The sequence below is a fragment of the Uranotaenia lowii genome, chromosome 2 (assembly GCF_029784155.1).
Source record: "Uranotaenia lowii strain MFRU-FL chromosome 2, ASM2978415v1, whole genome shotgun sequence".
In the NCBI taxonomy this organism is placed as follows: Eukaryota; Metazoa; Arthropoda; class Insecta; order Diptera; family Culicidae; genus Uranotaenia; species Uranotaenia lowii.
In genome coordinates, this window is record NC_073692.1 from 236,875,386 (window position 1) to 236,894,793 (window position 19,408).

A 19,408-nucleotide genomic window follows, 5' to 3' on the forward strand; every position below is an offset into this window, starting at 1 on the left:
TGAAATATTAAATTCAGAACTTAATTTTCATCGATTTAAGAAAATTTCGAAAAACTGTAGCAGAATTCTGAACCTGGGATTTTATTTCGAAATTTTGACATTGGTTTAGAGTCGTGATTGTTATTCTTGAATAACCTCACTCAATCATCAAAATGTATTCAAAAATGGAAAAATTTGAAAGTGAAGTAGAATTTCTCTTTTGCTTTTCTTGGACCCTCATGGGTATCTCTGTTGTTTCTCTATCACCACCAGTGATGCCAATGTGCCTGATTTTTCAGGATTTGCCTGATTTTTGAAAGTCCATCCTGATCTAGGTCAGACAAATAGAAATGCAGCTGCAGCATTTTATACTTCTCGTAAAAAAAAAAATGAGCACTTTATGAAAAGATTTGTAATCGTTTATGATAAAAATTCGTGCCGGAACCAAACAAAATTAATAAAGCTTTTGTTCCATAGATGAGGCATGCTCAGTTTGGTAAAACTTGTAAACTTATCCAACGCAAAACTCTCTCAACGACTTGAAAAAGTTATAAGAATGGTCATTCTAATGAAACAAAATATGGTGCCTGCTCACTGGTCGGTGATTTAATCAGATCAATTTGTCATTTCAGCCCCTTTTTTGTTTTTTTTTCTTCTGTTTGCCACTCCTGGATCCTGTTAACCTTATAAGCCTCGTTTTTCCCTGATTTTCGGAAATACGCCTGATTTTGATTGTTTTTTTTTTTTTGTTTTTACCGATAATTGAATGTTTCAGTAAGCAGAACTTTGTACAGATCCGTTCAAAACTCAATAGAAATGCAATGCTTTCTCGTCTTCACTCCAACCTGGAACTCAATCACTTCACATTCTGTTGGATTCAAATCTTCTATGGACGATGTAGCATTTTTAGGTACATTTGTTTTAAAACTGGTTTTAGAAGATTTTGGCGTCCTGAACTCGAATCTTTTGTCATAACTTCAAAGTCAAAATTGATTTCAGTATTCGGAAAAGTGGGTAGTTGCGTAGAAACTTTGATTTTGAAAATCATGTTTATTCTACAGTTTGGCGACAAATATGCACCAAGTTTTCAAATGAATTTTTACTCACTTACAAAAGTTATTTCGAAAACCTGAGCTGGTAGAAAAAAAACAATTGCATATTTGGATTGCACCTGCAAATAAGTCAAACCCTCTTTTCAAATTTTTGGCACCTCGGGAAACTTGAATTTTGTTACCTTGTGTTATCACACCTTTATGTGAGTCTTCACATTTCGAATTTCTATGTGAACTTATATGTAACAGTACTACAATTAAAATCAATTCCAAGAACAACAAAAGCTAGACGTTTAACGTAAAAACATATAATGTTTTCGCCCAACAATCATTCAATTGCATAATGTACAAAATAGTTAGTATAGTAACGGAATAAATGATTTGTTTGAGTTTCAAAGTTTGAAACTCAGACAAATGTACTTTTTATCAAAATTAAATGACTGGAAAATATGATTGCCGTATGCAAACATTCTTTTATATTCCTATAGAAAACGGAATTTTGTTTCAAGTTTATAAAACTATTCTTGCGTATCTTTTGCTTCAAAACTTTTGAAATCTGCCACATTGATGCTTAACTTCGCGCGATCTACTATGAAGATTATTTGCAAAATACTTTGATAAGTATCTCAAATATTATAGTTGAAATTAAACAGGTCCAAAAAAGTAAATTTAACTGCTGAATCACATACCACATATTTGAAAAATGCTATATTTCGTCAGATAAACGTGTGATAGCTGGTCAATCTTTGATAGAAAAGATGAATAAAAGGCATGAAAACAAAAAATATCGCGTTCAAAGGTAGAAGTGACAGTGACCATGTGCAGATTTAAAAGAATTATGAACAATAAATACTGTGTATCAGTATCACAAAAATTTACAACGGTGACCAAAAACTGCACTCAACACGATCATTTCATGCTAGCTAGATTTTTCCTGATTTTTATTTTCAAGCTCCTTGAATTTGGGAAAAAAATTTGGGAACCCTGATCCGATCGACTCGGGATTTTAGCCGAGCACGCACATGGTCGATTGCTTCGGGTTTGCCGCTAGAGAAGCAATAGAGAGATAGTGGGCAAAGAATACATGCAAGCAGGGTTGCCAACATTTTTTTCAAATATTCAGGGACTGATGAAATAAAAATAATAATACGTCAAAGTAACGGAAATTTCGCTCAAAGTGATAGCCTTTCTTTGGTTGTCGACTCACATTTTCACTTCAGCAATGGTATCTAATGCACCCATTCTGCAACACATTCGCAAAAATCAGGCAAAAATCAGGCAAAACCAGGCTTACTATAAAAATTAGGGAAATTCAATGGCTTATCAGGTTGTCAGGCTGAGCCTTGGAAATTCAGGCAAATCCTGAAAAATCAGGCACATTGGCATCTCTGTATGCGAGATATACATGGAGTGTATTGATAGAAGATCCAGCAATCCGATGGAGCTCGACATGTACACATATTGGAGCCAATTTCGTCACGTTCACCTTTGGTGTAATTGGCTAGCGCGCCGTTGTACTGAAGCAGAAATTGCGGGCTCAAGACCTGTCGATGAGCCGTTGTATCTTTTTCGAAAATTTCATGATGCTTACGGCTTATGTTTTTTTTTGTATCTAATTTTTCTGTGATACTTTCCATCACCTTTGAAAAAGGCTGTTTTGGATTTTCATTGATTAAAAGTTGAACAAACAGATTAAAAAATTTCAACTTTTTTTTTGGGACCAATTTAACGAATTTATAGCACGGAAGTGGTGAACAAATTAAATACAGAACCTTGAAAAAGTATTTAAGTTTGTGAGGAATATACATAATTATATACACAGCTGCAAATTTCATTTATAAACCAAGAAAAAAATGGGGTTAAACCACAAGAGATCAACTAAATGATCGCAGTAGATTTTCCCCCAACTGGAAAAAACGAAAAGAAAATGTAAATATACGTCTCGGTGGTAGAGTGGTTAGCGTGGTAGGACGGTAATCGCTGATCCACTGATGGCATGGGTTCGATTCCCATCTCGGTACTGGGTGTTAAATGTTAATCTTAAGTTGTCCACGTCATTAATTCAGTCTGTAAAGCCTAAATCGGCTAAGACGGTGTATGTCTTTTAAATTAAATAAAGGGACAAGCTCGTCATATGAAGTTATGATTAGGTACATCTTTTTTCACTGTTAGGTAGCTCATGTTCGTAGTTAGAAAACAAACGGAATTTTAACAAAATTCAAGTCCTTCATGCCGTGTGTTGCAATCCACCCGGAACCGAATTAACTGAAATTTAGTTCACTTTAAAGCTTGAACGAAGAGCCAGAGAACAGTGCTGAGGACTTCCGATCCATGGTTTTGGCGATATGGCCAGATAGGTATGTTATTTTAAGCTAAGCATTCAGATGTTGCAATTTTCTTCTAATACAGGTTCTCTAGTCTACATATAATTTCTAACTGATTGAAATGATTTTAAATAAAAAATCATGAAATAGAAGGTTAACAGAAGGCTCATCAATTTTAAACATTTCTCCATACATATTAGTGGTTATTTCAAAAGCGCAAGTAAACGATTCCCTAAATTTTCTAAATTTCAATCAAATTTCAGCTTTGTAAATAACACGATAACACATCATCGTTTAAAAGTTCTGGTTGCGGAGCAAATTATTTGTAGATGACAAAATTGAAAGGTTTACCGAACGAACTTCGTTCTTCGTAATCTACGGCAGGATTGGAGCTTTACTGAACCTAAAGTAGCCCCAAAAATATTAAATTGTTATTCGTATACAAAACCTCATTTTACTTCTAGTGGTCTATTAAAGCAATTAAAAAGCATTAAGATGTCGATTGTTTTGAAAAGTTGTTCTTAAGTAAGCCATTCAATCGACTAAAAAGCTTACATATACACTGAAAGGCTGTTTACAGGTATAGAGAAATGTACAATGTTCTAGGCGAAAACTGGAAACTTAAATTTTCATTAAAATAATTAAACGTTGAATCCGATTGCTCACCTCAGATTCTAATCCCAGATCATATATCTGGGATTAGAATCTGAAGTGAACAATCGGAATCAACGTTTAATTATATTAATGAAAATTTAAGTTTCCAATTTTCGCCTAGAAAGTTTGAAAACTGTTTTTGTTTTCTTTTTCAACAACTACAATCCTGAACGACGGACGTTGCTTTTCAATCTATTCAGTAGAAAAGTTTGTAGTCACTCACTTTAATCATCGATTGCACTGTCAACAAAAAAATATGCAAAGGTACATACACAGTGTCAAACAATCCCTTGGAGATGCTAGCGTAGGTATTGATTGCTTTTATTTTTATCAAGATTGCCGCTGCTGATATCGCGTTTAAACAAAACAGCCTACAGAACAGAGTGCACAGGTAGACGTCGGCAAACAGTATCGGTGCCTATCGATATTTGCAATTTGTTGGCCCGGACGGCGACGGCGGCGGCGCTTCTTTTTTTTTCAATGTTAATTTACATTCCTTTACAGCCCAGCTGGCGCAACCGCAACACCGCCGCCCGTCAACACCGTAAACAACTCAGCTGCACAGGAATTGTTTTTCTGCGGCTGATTAGGAAAAACATTTCTATAGGAGGTGTTAAGCAAAGGGATGATACAATTTTCCCTTATTCGTTTATTAATCATAAGAAGGAACGTCTGCCTTAACACTGCTTTCAGCAGATGAGAAGATCTGCATTATCGACTCTTTGACTTTTATTCAGTCAAATATAGCTCATACAAAACCTCAAAGTGAAAAACACTACTGATTTTTTTAACACCAGACTAGCGGAGCCCTAGCCTGTATTTCAACCACCGGCAAGAAGAAATTGTTCAAGAACACGAAAAGGGTTTAAGATTCCGTTCTTGGAGAGAAGAATTAAAATCTTCTCGCTCCAAATATTAATATTAGCCAATTCAAAAATGTATTTTATTTGTTTATATATTTGTATTCTCGGTTGAAAAGAAAAAAAATAACGACGCTCAGATACAGTTACATATTTGTGACGCTTTTCATCAAATCTTAACGTTGCACTCAACGAAAGCATGCTTTTCAGTTTTGCAGTTTTGCATTTCACCAAAGTAGTCATTGGTTGTTTTTGTTGACAGTTACATTTTCAACCATTCGAAAAATACAAGATGATTGACAACAATCAGAAGACTTTGTATCAATCTTGTCAGAAAATGTAAGAAAACTTGGTTTGTACCAGAAAAATTTAATAACATTATGTAAGTATTTCTCATTTTAAGAATTTTTAATTTACAAATTTGAAGCTTTTTCGTTTGCAACCGAGTCTCCAAGTTATTGTTTAAGTTAAAATCTATCTATGTGCGAATCCTAGCCCGGAAAACATTAAGATAAAAAATCTAGCTGTACGAAATTAATAGCGCCCAGGGATGAATAGATAGACATTTGGTGTCTTCAGCAACATTGTTCAGTTTTACATGGAACATATTCAAATATTAAAATTTTTGCCGAGGAGTCCATCGATAGCGAGATAAAAATGCTAACTTTATTGTTTTTCAAATTGGGGCTTTGATGTCTTCGACAAAGATGTTTATCTGATCAAAATACATAAGTTTGTTGCATATGCCAAAGTCCTATCCCATCGCCCTCCGAAGTTACAGTCAAAGTAAAAAAATCTCTTGAAAAAACAGTTTTTTGAACCTTTGTAGATTGGATAAAATGGTTTGCTGTCTTTGAAACAACGTTGTAACAAACCACGATCTACAATTGTCTCATACATTATAATGGGTTTAGAAGTTGCTGAAGCCCTATAGAAATCATTTAGTGTATTTTATTGGCAATTTAGGAAGGCTCGTCCATCGAAAAGTGCACATTTTCGCAACACCCCCTTTTTGTGACTATTTTCGATGATAAGTAGAACCATTTCCATTTGAAATTAGCAGGGAAACTAGTAAAATGCTTTTTGATCTTATTAAAGAAACATTTGTAGTAGAAAAATCGTAACATAAACTATATAATATAAAAACTAGCTTACTACTATAAGTAACAAAACTTCTTAGTTTATCTGCTAAGGTTTGACAAGAAATTCTATACATTTATCAACGTCTTCTATTTGTTTGAAAAGCCTAGAACTAGTTATCGTGAACATCATTCAAGAAAGTTTAATCGTCTGGCAGACTTACAAGATTTATTCCAAAGGTTAATGCTTACTTCAGACCCTTTTTTAACTAACTTAAATGGAAAATTATTTCTAAGTTTCATCAAAGCTTCTGCAAGAGAGTTACGTAAAAATTCCTTGTGCAAAATGGGTAATGGGTAATAAACTCAGCTACAAATATTACCGTGAGGGTAAATGTGATAGTCATACCGTTTTTTTTTTGGATTTCTTAGTTGGTCTCTAAAAGTACTCATACCTTTATGGTTGTTTTTATAAATGTGTTGACAAGATTTAAAAAAAACTATACGATGTTTCAAAACAAAGTTTTATAGCTACCATACGGTTTTAGAGACAAAATTAGTTTCGCTTTGGTCGGATTCAATAGACAAAATAAATTGAGCCCTAAAAATCTCCGTAAAATGCACTGTAGACAATTTTTTTTTCTGAAATTCTAAGTTCTGAAGATAACAAAAGCGCCAAGATTCACCATTCCATTAGGTATCTCTTCGTTAAATCCACGGATCGAGCGTCAACATTAAGCCGGGCATCGGGAAAAAACTTTGCCTAACTTTTTATCGCCATCCTCACAATCATTCGGGCTCTAACAACCATCGATGGCTCCGCGCAATAAGAACCTGAAAAAAACAAGACATCGCTGTTTGCGAGAATACTTATTGCACTTTTTCTCGTTGTTGGTAGAAAAAAAGTGACTGTTGTTTCGGTTCTTATTTCCTTTTTGGTTCTAGATTCACATCACACTCGCAGCAAGGAAGATTTCACAAGTACATGAAGCAACGACAGTTCGCGAACGGGGAAAATGCAGAGGGTCCAACACGCGACGCTGAGGACGTCCACGAGGACTTACGACGGGTTGCTTGCGGAACACTCCTTTCCCGAGAGCCTCGGAAAACCGGAGTTCTGGCTGCTCCCCGAGCAAAAGAGGATAAAGCTATAAGACCCGTTTTACCCTATCTGTGTGTATACTTATGTGATTATAATGACCATTACCATTACGTTCTTTTCCCTTTTGTTCTGAATATTCTGGTTCTGGCATTTTTTGTTCCGTCTCGATCCGTTTTGCTGTTCTTTCGTCCCCGCGCGACCAAATTCGTTCGGCCAAAAGCGCGGCAGGGCATCACCATGCACACAGAGATACATGGATAGGTTCCTACCTACACACTACCGGGTTGAGCTGAACCCAGTTTGGTTCCCATCGCATCTTGGTCGCCGATGATTGTTTTGCGTTAGGCTTTTCGGTCTCAGGTGTATGTCTACACGTTCCACCGGGGGATTGCAAATGCTGCAACGAGGACGAGAACGAGAACACAACGAACGAGGGCACTGAAGGTGGTTATGCTCTTGACGTTACTTTCATCGTGCTGGTCCGGTTACCCAAAACGAGGACGGTCTGTCCGTCCGTCGACCCACAAAAACTTGAGTTGGGGGTTTGTCTGTGTCCTGTCCAGTCCAGTCCGGGCCAGGTTAGTTTCAGCCCAAGTCCAGTCGCTGTGTGCAATTTTATCGTATAACCGTGACTTTTTGGGAGCCTTTTTTCATCCTCAAACGTACGTATCTACATACGTAGAACAAAGGATAAAGAGGCGGACATCATGTAAGAAACCTACGTACATACCAACACGAAACCTTAACCAAAAAGGGAGCTATTATATGTTACGTCATGGTACACCAGCTATACCAAGTGGTTGTTTATTACCGATGCATGAGCCCTCGAGAGATACGTATCAACATAACCAAAACGGGGAGGATGCACCGGAACATGATGATACGTTTCAAGGTTGGTATAATTATTATGATGATGCGTAGGACTAGTGAAGAGAATGTGATGGTGGAAATAAATTTGTCAGGTTAAACCTGAAGACGAAAACAATTCTGCGCAGCATGTAACCTGTCTTTTGGTCACATAATTATGCTCGGGAAATTTCGTAATCTAACATAGATAAACTTCCACGATTCGAGCGAGTTTAGCGTTATCTTATCTGTGAACACATAGACTTTGGATACTCGCAGTTTAAAAAAAATTGCATCAAATTTACGTTGTCAGAAAAATTCTTGGTTCTATTAGTTATTTTTAAAATTACTAAAACATGCGAGTTTTACCCTACTTAGAAAAAGGGGTAAGTTAGAACAAACTTTGTTTATGAAAGATAAAATGAAAAAATTGAGCTTTTTTTTTGTTTTTTTTTTAATTTTGTAATGTCATAACGCATCAGGCCCGTGCGAAGGGCCCGTCCATGGGGGAGGGGGTTCAAAATTCAAATTTAGCTAAAAATAACAACAATACCAAAAATAAACAATAAAAAGGAAAGGAATTTTTAACGTCGTTTCTCACTAATGATAACCACACAAACTGGATTGATCAAAAAAACAAATTTAAAAATCATATTGAAAGTTTAAAATTTTCGGTAAGATGATTTTTTTCAAAATGATGTTCTTTATTCTGAACTAGAAATTTGTTTTAAAAGAATTTCTAAGTAAATTTAAAATAATCAAAATAGAAAAATGATAGTAATTGTAAATTTTTAATCATCTTTATTTAAATTATTTTCTTTATTTTCAACTGAAGTTTTGGTTAAAAAATTCCGCTATAGAATTTTGAATTTGAACAAAAACTTTAAAATCGCGATTTAAAATGTGAATTTTCGATAGATGAAAAAAAATCAATTTTGAACTTTGGAGAATTTATTCAATGGTCGATGGCTTAATTTAATTTGATTAAAAGAAGAATATATTTATCTATTATTATTTGAAAAGTGCCAGTGATAGAAGTCAGAGCAAAAAACTTTTTTATAAAAAAAATCCTCCAGTGGTCAAAATAAACGGCTTGAAAAGTTCATTTTTTAAATTCAAAATAATAACTTCAAGTTCAATTATACTGACAAGAAAATATTGGGAAATGTGTAAATGTGTAATTTAGCAAATAATCAATGAAAACTGATAAAAAATGAAAAATAAGGAGTTTCAAGTTTTGTTGTAAATATTGAAAGAACAAAGCAAGTACAAAGTTAGTTAACATTTCGCATTAAAATTAAGTTTAAGGTTGCTACTTCGATTTTTTTAAACTTTTTAAGATTAATTTAAAAGTCATTATCGATTCATAAAACACGATTTTATGTAAAAAAAATTAATGATAAATTTTTAAATTTTCAATCGCTGGTTTCAAATATGAAATTCAATTGAAATATTAAGTCCTGGAAAGAACAGAAGGTTGAAACTTAGTTTTTCTTATTAAAAATTTAGATTTTAGGGCTTATGTGTCAAGTGCACAAAAATTCAGAATTAAAAATTAAGACAGATTTGTTATAAATGATTTTTAAAATTTAAATAATTTGACTAAAAAAATTCGCAAGTAATTAAAGAATTGAAAAAAAAGCTGTACTTTAATATTTGGTAAATTTATTTGAAAATTTAAACAAAATATTTTTTTTAACTGAAGACACTTTGCCACGTTTGTGGCGTGTGTTAAAATGAAAAATATAAGTGTTTTAAAACATTTCAGAAGGTTTTTATTTCATAACCACGTTTCACCATAAGTTTAAACATAATTTAATTGACTCCAAGCAACAGCATTTTGGTGTTTGTTTTAATGATTGATTTGGTACAATTTAGCGTCTTGAACTCGAATCTTTTATCAAACTTGGTCGAGCACTTTTAGTATTGATGCTAAAGAGTTTTTTAGAGCATTTAGAGAAGCAAAAAACGCAAAATAAAATATAGTCTTAAATTGGTTTCATGAAGAATATTTCATATAAGCATAACATTTGTAATAAAAATCGATTTTTAAATTAAAAAAAATGGTTCGTCTCAAACTCTGTTCTTATATCGTTACAATTCCTCATGAAAACACATTCTGAAAAGAAGTAGGGTTTTTGTATGTCAAGTTTTGAGTTCCTGTACAAAAGATTAATTGAATTACAATTCAGAATCAAAGTTAGTTTCAATTCGCAAACGTCAAATAGTATCGTAGATCGAAATGTTTCAAGCCAAGGGTAATATAAGACTAAATTTCGCCGGAGGCGAGAAAAATTTCTGACTCACTTGTTGACACTTATTTTCAATTACATTTAAGATCAAGTAATTTTCCGTTACTACGGTGAGAATTTTACTTGGAAAAAATCTTCATGGGGGGGTTAAACCCCCCACCACACCTTGATGTTGCCATACCAACAGCTAAAATTTGAAGTGGTAATAAGCTTTCCTAGAATACCCGCAAGGGCAGCCAGCGGCCAGCAGCAAAGACGCATGGTGAGTATCACTCAGAAACATTACGAGACGGCATATAAATCAAACATCCGTTAAAATAATATCGGTCTAACAAATTGGAATTCTATGTTTATAACTGTTAGGCAAAAATTATACAAATCCTTGAGTTTATCTTGATATTTAATTAATGAATTCAACTGACTTTCAATGTGTGATAAATTTGCAAGCTCCAAAAAATTATTAATATGTCCTTTTGTGATGTTCGTTTACAATTCATGTTCATGAAATGGCGGACATATCTAAAAAATGCTATTTGTGGAATTTTTTGAAACTTCGAGTCCATAGAAGGCTATTTGAGACCTAATTTTTAACTTTTATACTGTGTGGATGCGATTGACATGTCACAAAAAAGGCTATTCGAGGATCTTTTTGGAACTTCAAATCCATAGAAGGCTATTTGAGACCCAATTTGTAACTTATATTCTGAATGATGCGATTGACATGTCACAAAAGTGGCTAATTAAGGAACTTCTTGGAACTTGAAGTCTACAGTAGGCTATTTGAGACCTAATTTGTAACTTTTATAGTATGGATGGCTAATTGAGGATCTTCTTGGAACTTGAAGTCCACAGAAGGCTATTTGAGACCAAATTTGTAACTTTTATACTACGTGGATGCAATTGACATATCACAAAAAGGCTATTTGAGGATTTTTTTATAACTTCAAGTCCATAGAAGGCTACTTGAGGCCCTATTTGCAACTTTAATACTGAGTATTGGGAATGCCATGTCACAAAAAGGCTATTTGAGGAACCTTTTATGACTTTGGTGCTCACATTCGAGAAAATTCGGTACCAACTGCCTTTGGAACCTTTGTTCAGCGAAATTCGAACTCTGGAGGCACGAGTTTAAGTAGATATGGGACTTTTGGTTGCATGGGTAATGTTTGGATGGATGAAATTTTGAAATTAACAAGCGCGAGATGCAAAAAAATTATATTCCAGCATATGGAAACGAGATTTAAAGGTGAATTTTTGCTTTGTATTTTGTTGCATTTTGTAATGAAATGCTTTTTTTTTAAGGAAAAAATGCAATGAAGGGTTAAATTAACCTTTCAACAAAATAAAGTTCTTCACCGGTATTTTGATATTGATGACATTTTAACGATAATGGCATTAAAACATTAAAACAATTGAGTTCATTCTATGAAATATGAATTTCAGAAACCAATTCCCTTTTGACGTTGGTTATAACATTTTCACTTATATAAGATTTCTCGTTTTCAAAAGAATCACATTTTCACACGAAATGTGGATGGAAATGGAAAAAAAACTTCGTGGTTTACCTCAAAATTTTAAATCATACAGTAGACAACATTTCAGAAAAAAAAATCCTTTATCTATAGAATACTAACTTTAATACTAACTTTAATAAAAATAAAGATATGATTAAGTACCTAATTTTTGAGCGTAAAAAAAATCATTGATTGAAAATCAGACATCATGTGTGAAAACGATTTTTTTATTTCATACTGGAGTGTTGAAAATTCAATTCATTTCAATTTGGTTTTATTTATAAAAAAAAAACAACTTTTCTATCATTTGTTAAATTCTTAACTCAGAGTACAGTAAACCAGGATGACCAGCAAGTTTCCATTTTCAAATTCCCGGTTTTCCCGATTTAGATTTTAAGGTTTTTTCTGTTTCAAAATGCGCGAATAAATATGCTTATAGGATTTTCTTACCAGAAATGAAGATATTTTTTATACAAATTGAACGTAATAGTATGACGGGACTTTATTTTTTTTTAGTTTAACATTGAGAATCAATGATTATTCAGAATACGGTGATGGTAATACGGTAAGAAAATAATTCTAGTTGTCCTAACCTTAACCGAAAATTGTTAGGGGAAGTGTGGGTAAAATGGACAAGGGTGGTAAAAATCTGAACTTACTGAAATCTTACTTATTTCTTTATAAAGTAGTGCAAACTTTATGGCCACCCTATCACAGAATCACTAGAGGCTATTAGAGAAACCCTATGGAACACAGAGCTGTCAAACACTGAAAATAATAAACAAAAACAAAATACACGTGCACTTTCCAGGTGGTGATGTTGTTTTCGGCCTACAACAACTAACATTTTTTAAAGTGTTAAACGCCTTTCCGCCGAGTTTTTTGTACAAATATCTGTGCTCAGAGTACTTATCAACAGATATCATCTAAGGTAAGTGTTTTTTTTTTCAATATTTTTTTTGTTAAATTTAACTGTTTTCAAAAAAACATATAGTGCGGGTAAAATGGACACCCCATGGAGAATGGTAAAATAGAAAGTGTTTATTTTCATTTTAACTTTCCAGATGTCACGAGCTTATGTCAGGAAAACGCAAAGACAAACATGGACTGACGAACAAATGACCGCGGCTAAACGTACCATTGAATCCGGGGAGTCCGTAAAACCAAATATATTAATAAAACCAATATACCTCATTCTTCAAAAAACAAGGCGACATATCAAGCACGCCGTCATTTGGAGAAAGTCCTAACTACCATATATAAACATCGACGATCTGAACTACTTTTGGCGAATTTCTGACTTGTAGGTGGCGCTGTTGCCACTTGATGGTGGTGATTGTGGTACCACTGACCATACTGACTGGACACTCGATTTCGCTTTTTGGATAATTTTTCCAACAGTACGCAATATCGATTCCAGAGTGCGCATCGATCGATTTGAAGAAATGCTATCCCAGTTAGAAAGTTTCACCCAACTTTCGAAAAAAATAGGCAATTCGGGCAGATAAAATCGGGCTGAACAGGTACATTTTTCCTACAGGCCATTTGTATCGGAAAAATGGTAGGTTCGCCACCTGCCGTCGGTATTGCGAACCTGCTGAATTTGACGAAAAAAAATAGCCAAAAAATGATCGAATTTTTGTTCTAAGTGTCCAGTCAGTATGATCAGTGGTGGTACTATCAGTGACTTTAGTAGGAACTTTCGTCAGTAGGTATATGGGGAAGGCTGACAGAGGGGTATATTTTTGTTTTTTTTGTTTGTTTGTTTTTTTTAATGTTTAATCAATCAAATAAAAACCTATAAGTATGGTTGATTATTTTTTAATTTTGCTAAAGGTACCTTAAACTCAATTGAAAACAGCTGAAAAAAACAATCCATTTTTTTCGTCAAATTAAATCCATAATTTTTCGGACTCTTCAAAATAACTCCACCAGTTTAAATGAGTTTCTTAGATTTCTGCTATTTTTCCAAATTTCGATTCAAAATAACGTGTTTTTCTGAAAAAATGAACTCCTGAAGCAGATTCGAACATCATTAATTCTGGACACGTATAGAATATAGATAGATATAAAGCTTAAATCTTAGTTTTCAAGATGTGGATTCAATCGAAAACTGTCTGATTTCAACGTAGGAATTCACATCAGAAGCATAAAGTCGCAGCATTATGAATTTTTTGAATTCCTTACACTTAATTCTTCACTCAGGTTTTTAAGGTCAATTTTTTCAGATATTCGTAAAGAAAATGCACAACGGTACTAAATCTTTAAATATTTACGCTATAAAAGGTAATTACCAAGACTTAACGTATTAAAACTTCACAGTTGTGAAAAGTTTATTTGATTAAAAATAAATTTTCACATTCACTGCAGTGTACAGAATGCGTGAGCTTAAAAAAGTTTATGGTCGAGAAATTTGTCTACGACGATTCTTTGCTCGACAAATGTATTCGCTGTGTTAAAAGATATTTTTTTTTTTATAAAACTCCCGAGATTTCCCGGCATTTTATTCCCGACGTCTTCCCGCTCTTCCCGAATGCTTAACAATTTTGAAATAAACGATTATGGTTTGTAAAGTTTCTGAGAAAAAGTTTCGACATGATGAAATTAATGAGTTTTATGAATTTGTAGATTAATATACTGGAATAAATAATTCATAAATAATATTCCCGGTTTTGATTTGAAATTCCAGGTTATTTTCCAGCTTTCCCGAATCGCTTGCTACCCTGGTAAACTAGGATTCTTCGCTCAGAAAAATGATTTGCATTTAGAGTGGGAACTTTTTATAAGAAGTGTTTAAAGTGCAAAAACTAGAAAGACCTTAACTTATGTTTCTAACAGCAAAACAAGCAAATTCCTGCTTAATTTAACACAGAATACAACATTATAATTTGAAACAATTCAACAAAATGGGTACTCAGATTCCGATTTTAAAATTTTGAAACATATTCCATTGCAAGAATTCAGGTTTGAATACAAATTAAACACTTTGTCTCAAACTTCTATTGGAATACAAAATCTATTCGATCGAGACTTCAAAAATTATTACTGCAAAATGGTGAAAATTGGAACAGATTTTTTACAGTTACTTTGAACAAATGAGTAGTGCATAAATTTAGGTGCAGAAAATAATTTTAATTTTGTTTTGTTTTTCATGATTCCACACAGCAAAAATTATTTCCTGTAAAATTACGCAAATGTCCTGTACATTTACCGTAATTTTACAGGTCGAAAACACAAATTACGAGACATTTAATTTTTAGTGTACAACTTTTTTACAGGACATTTGCAGGGAATGCCGGAAGCCAAATAAACGATACTTTTACTTCCGTTGGCTAATGTGGTGTGTGTGTGCCAAGGTATGCTATGCCACTTTTTAAAGCAGTTTTAATGTCTTATTTTTAATTTTTTTAGCGGCCCACCCATTTTTAGCTTTTCAACACTTAAAGTGTATGAACCATACAACAAATTAAAAGAATTAGTTATTATTAATTCAGTGTTCAGATACAATAACTAACTTCCAGTTTTATAAATTCATATTAAATAGAAGATTCAGCTAGCACAGTCTCCCTATTGAGAAATTCCTGTCTGATGCAATCTGATTCGGGAAGTTGATCGTGATAGTGCATCAGTGAAAGTGAAACTGGTGAAAGACGTTCAATTGCAATAACCTTTTTTTAAACATCTTCGAATTTAAGATTCCTCACTGTTTATGCTATAGTAAGAATAGAAGAAAACAAAAGCTTACCTTTCGTTTAGCGAGCCAATATTCCAGCTCCATCTCGGTGTCGCGTTCCCGGTTCCAGATGTCCTCCAACAGCTTGGCGTACGCCTCCCGATTCTCCTCGTCCAGTGCCACGTGTATGTAGGCCCGCCAGTTGCTCGAATTGAAGCCCCAGTGGCAGGTTCGATTTTCCTGTCGATCATGCTGATGGCAAACGAATTTTTGCGGTGAGAACATTCCCTGGCACTCGCAGCACTCGATACAGGCCGGTTCCTTGTACGAGTACAGTTCGAAGGTGAAGATACCCTCACACTTCCCGAAACAGCGGTGATACACTCGAAATGAAGTCGCGCCCTTCCGACTTCGAGTGCCATCTGCCTGATGGAGCATGTAACTGCACAGCCTTTCGGCGTTTGTTCGCGTAATCAATCCGCATGTTTTGGCCGTGTCCGGAATAATGTTGGCTCGTTTGAACTCCTGTAGCTGCTGATCGGTGCAGTTGTACAGATAGATCATTAGCTCTTGAATACTTCGATTGATCTGTTCGACCGAGAAGTCCATCAAGATATTGTTGAATATCTGTGGCAGACAGAGCCGCATTTCGCCGCCTAGCAAAAAGCATCCGATCTTCTTCCCTTCCAGCATTGTCAGCTGAACTACACCGCAGTCCGGATCCGGTGTGGTCATTATGGGATGTGCTGGCATAGGAAGGGGTCCTGTGATCGGTTGCACTATCAAACCTTCGTCGGAGTCATGATCGGGGGATTCTGGTCGTTGGCCACTCTTTCCAGGGTGGACCAAAGACAGCCCGGGGCCGTGCAAGCCTTTCGGTGCATTGTCCTGATAGGTCTTCAGTACTGTGATCAGCTGTGGTGGCACGTATTCTGTCATATTTGTGACGTTTTTTTTTGTTATCAGCTTGCGAAAATTGCTCAAATGGTTATCGCTATTGGACGCAACAACAGCACGCTTGTTGAGTATAAATAGACTCCTTAATATTTTTCTTTTTCTCTCTCTTCACAGCTTGTTTTCACTCTATTTTTATTTCAACATTCGGATTCCTTCATAGCGACTACAGGCCATATCCAACCCCTGTTGCCTTCAATTATCCAAGGCGCTAGTATTCACAACATTCTGATCAGGATAAACACAACACGAATGATCTACTTGACCCAGACTATGTGTACAACACTTGTATCACTCGATTGCGGTTATTTTCCTTGCAACCCTTCACATTTCAAAGATTATTTGCACACCAATTATTTTCGTTTTCCGATAAGATTCGCACAACTACTGCACCCACCAGTAGTGACACAACCTTTGCTTTACAATCAGACACACTTCCTTCCTTGGGCTTTCCAACCCAACCAACCGAGCGAAAGAGAAAACAATCACTAGCCCTCCAATCAGAATTTGCAGCGCCCTGGTTGGAATCCAACTTCCTATTCGAAACTAATCACCTGCACCTGTTCTCAGCTCGAATTCACTGGTGCATCGTCATCTTTTCTCCGGTTCACATTAGCTTACTTAGCGTAGCGAAGTGGTGTGCCAAAAATTGGCCGCCAGCAGCAGTGTAGAACATTCCGCGAGATGCACACACGATGTTGACGGGCGGTTGACGCACAGCAGTGGCAACCACATTCCCACGACGACGACGGATCCGTACCGATCACACGGCGGCGCACACGGATACGAGGAAGGATGCTGTGCCTGTACCTTAATCGTACCGCAACGCAACGCAACACAGTAACCAGAAGTAAGTAAGTGCACTAGCCCATAGGAGGATGCATCTGCGAAAAATTTATCAAGTCTAGACTAGACAACACGACCGACACCACGAGAGCGAACCGAGCTGCTGCTTGCCAGGCAGGCGCGGCGAGCCAGCGGAAACCATGTGCCAAGAATCTTTCCCCTCACTCTCGCTCGCTCTCTCTATCTGGCTATCTATCTGTGTGTATCTTTCTTCTACACGGTCTCCACCATCTGCGCTCTCTGGCTGCGGACGCGCCTCGGCTCGCAAACTTTTAATTTTAATTGGCACTAAAATTACTTCAATTTTTGCTTTCTCTACTTTTCTGCACACAGTGACGCTCTCGTACGTTCATCGTCGTCGTCGTCTTGATAGTCACAAACGTCTCGCCGTTTTTGCGATGCGATTTCTGCGTTTCCGTCGATATGCGCTCTTCTTAGTCCGCTGAGGAAGAGTCCATTTCACGTTCGCTGGTTCGGTACGGGTCGACGAAATAAAAAATAACCCTGCCGAAAAAAAAAAACCCACGAACGAACGACCGATGGTGGTCCCAAACTCGAAAACACACAAAAGCACGGTGTGACTGACGATGCTCGAAGCTTCGCGGTTGGTAGATCGATGGAAGCAACGATGGATATAGTATGTGGATGGAGAAGGCAGAGAAGTGCTGCACTTACGCAACGTTTTATTTATATTTGTAACTCTCCCTCGCGCTCCTAGCGTCTCCAATGTTTAACACTTATATTCGGCTGTTTTTTCGGGGCTCGATGGTCACTCGTTTGCGTTAACTTCTGTGACAAACCTGACCCCGCGTAAATGGCAAAAGGAGACACCCATCACAGCAGTGACAAACAACTTCAGGGGGATTGTATTAAACTAAATCTAAATCGGGTGCAAACTGTTCAGCCGCCGAGGCCATTTTTGCTATGGATCATACTTTTTTTTTCTTCCGTCACCCCGCCTCTAGGGATGTTGTTTCTCTCGAATCTTGATTGTGGTCACTTCGAAGACACTGGCTCCGTGGTCTGCGTTTGGCGATATTAACAACCAAAAAACCATCCAATCAATACAACAAACAACGTGACACCTTGTTTTCACCGAATTCGACGAAATCCGAAAATCACTGCATCGTGTCTATTTTCTGTCGTCGCGAACCGTTCATTTGCGATTTTTCTTGGTTGCCGTTTCCTCTATTTGCCATTCGGTTCCGCGGATAATTCCCCGTGTCGCACTGCTCTGCTCTGTGTTCCACACCCCACACTCACACGACTTCTTCTCTACGCGCTGCCTTCTGCTGCTGCTGATTCTGCTTCACGTTCTTCACCCGGACCGACCCACTGTCTCTTTCTTGCTTGCTTGCTCGTCGTCTAGATCACCGTCCAGCAACTATAATCCCAAACCAGTGAGAACGAACTATCTCGCGCGCGCGACACAAAACAGAACCTTCACGTTTGTCTAACAAAACATGTCTGCCGAGTGATGAACCTTTTCAAAAGAGAATTTTTCGCTATATTATGCTAAGCGATGTATTTACGCGCACCACCACATCGAGGAAAATCGCGGTTGATCGGTCTCGCACCAGCACACCAACACACTGGCACTTCCTCTCGACCATCAGCAGCAGCCGCAATATTGGATCGCGACTTTATCGCGAGACGGCCCTATCGGTACACGTCGACTGGCTAGACAAAACAATCACACATTGACTGGGACTCGCTCGCGACTCGCGACAGACACCGCCAATCCGCACCACCTACGCTAGTGTGAGTGCGCGCGAGGACCACTGCCAGCCTGAGTGAGATGGCAACACTTTGCAAATCGATATTTTTGCGCAATTCTATCGTTTTGCTGAGAGAATCAATTTTCTCAACATGCGGTAACTAACCCTTTTACTTGCACCATTATTGCACTAATTTAACTCCGCCGAACAAACATAATCCTTCCTAAAACCATCCGTTATCTAGCTTCCGGTCGTTCCAACTCGAAACGATTCCTCGACAATGCACATTCTAACTCGAACTGCTCCGGTACTTTACCTGTACTCTTGAATGCCAAAAACGTCCTGGCCTGGTCTGTGGCCAGAAAAACGAGAGAGACGATTGAATAAAATTTGATTGCTCCCGTTTCTCTCTTTTTCTCGAGCAAATTTTTTTTGTCGGTGCTTGTTAGCTTTTAAATGCTGGCTGACTGGCCGCTCATTTTCCTGCACTTTTCGAGCTGGCGCTCTAGCACGATGGTCAGACATGCTGGCTAAAATATAATACATTGCTGTTGA

The 19,408-nt window shown here is 36.6% G+C and overlaps 1 protein-coding gene across 1 annotated transcript in view; it reads right to left on the reverse strand.

Annotated features, from left to right (window-relative positions):
• The window catches only part of LOC129750189 (uncharacterized), a 383,780-nt gene extending 364,590 nt beyond the window's left edge, over window positions 1-19,190 (reverse strand). The window contains exon 1 of the mRNA XM_055745439.1: window positions 15,408-19,190. Coding sequence (XP_055601414.1) covers window positions 15,408-16,274 — 867 coding nt within the window. The 5' untranslated portion in view covers window positions 16,275-19,190. The remainder of the gene's footprint in view (window positions 1-15,407) is intronic.
• Between the last annotated feature and the right edge of the window lie 218 nt (window positions 19,191-19,408).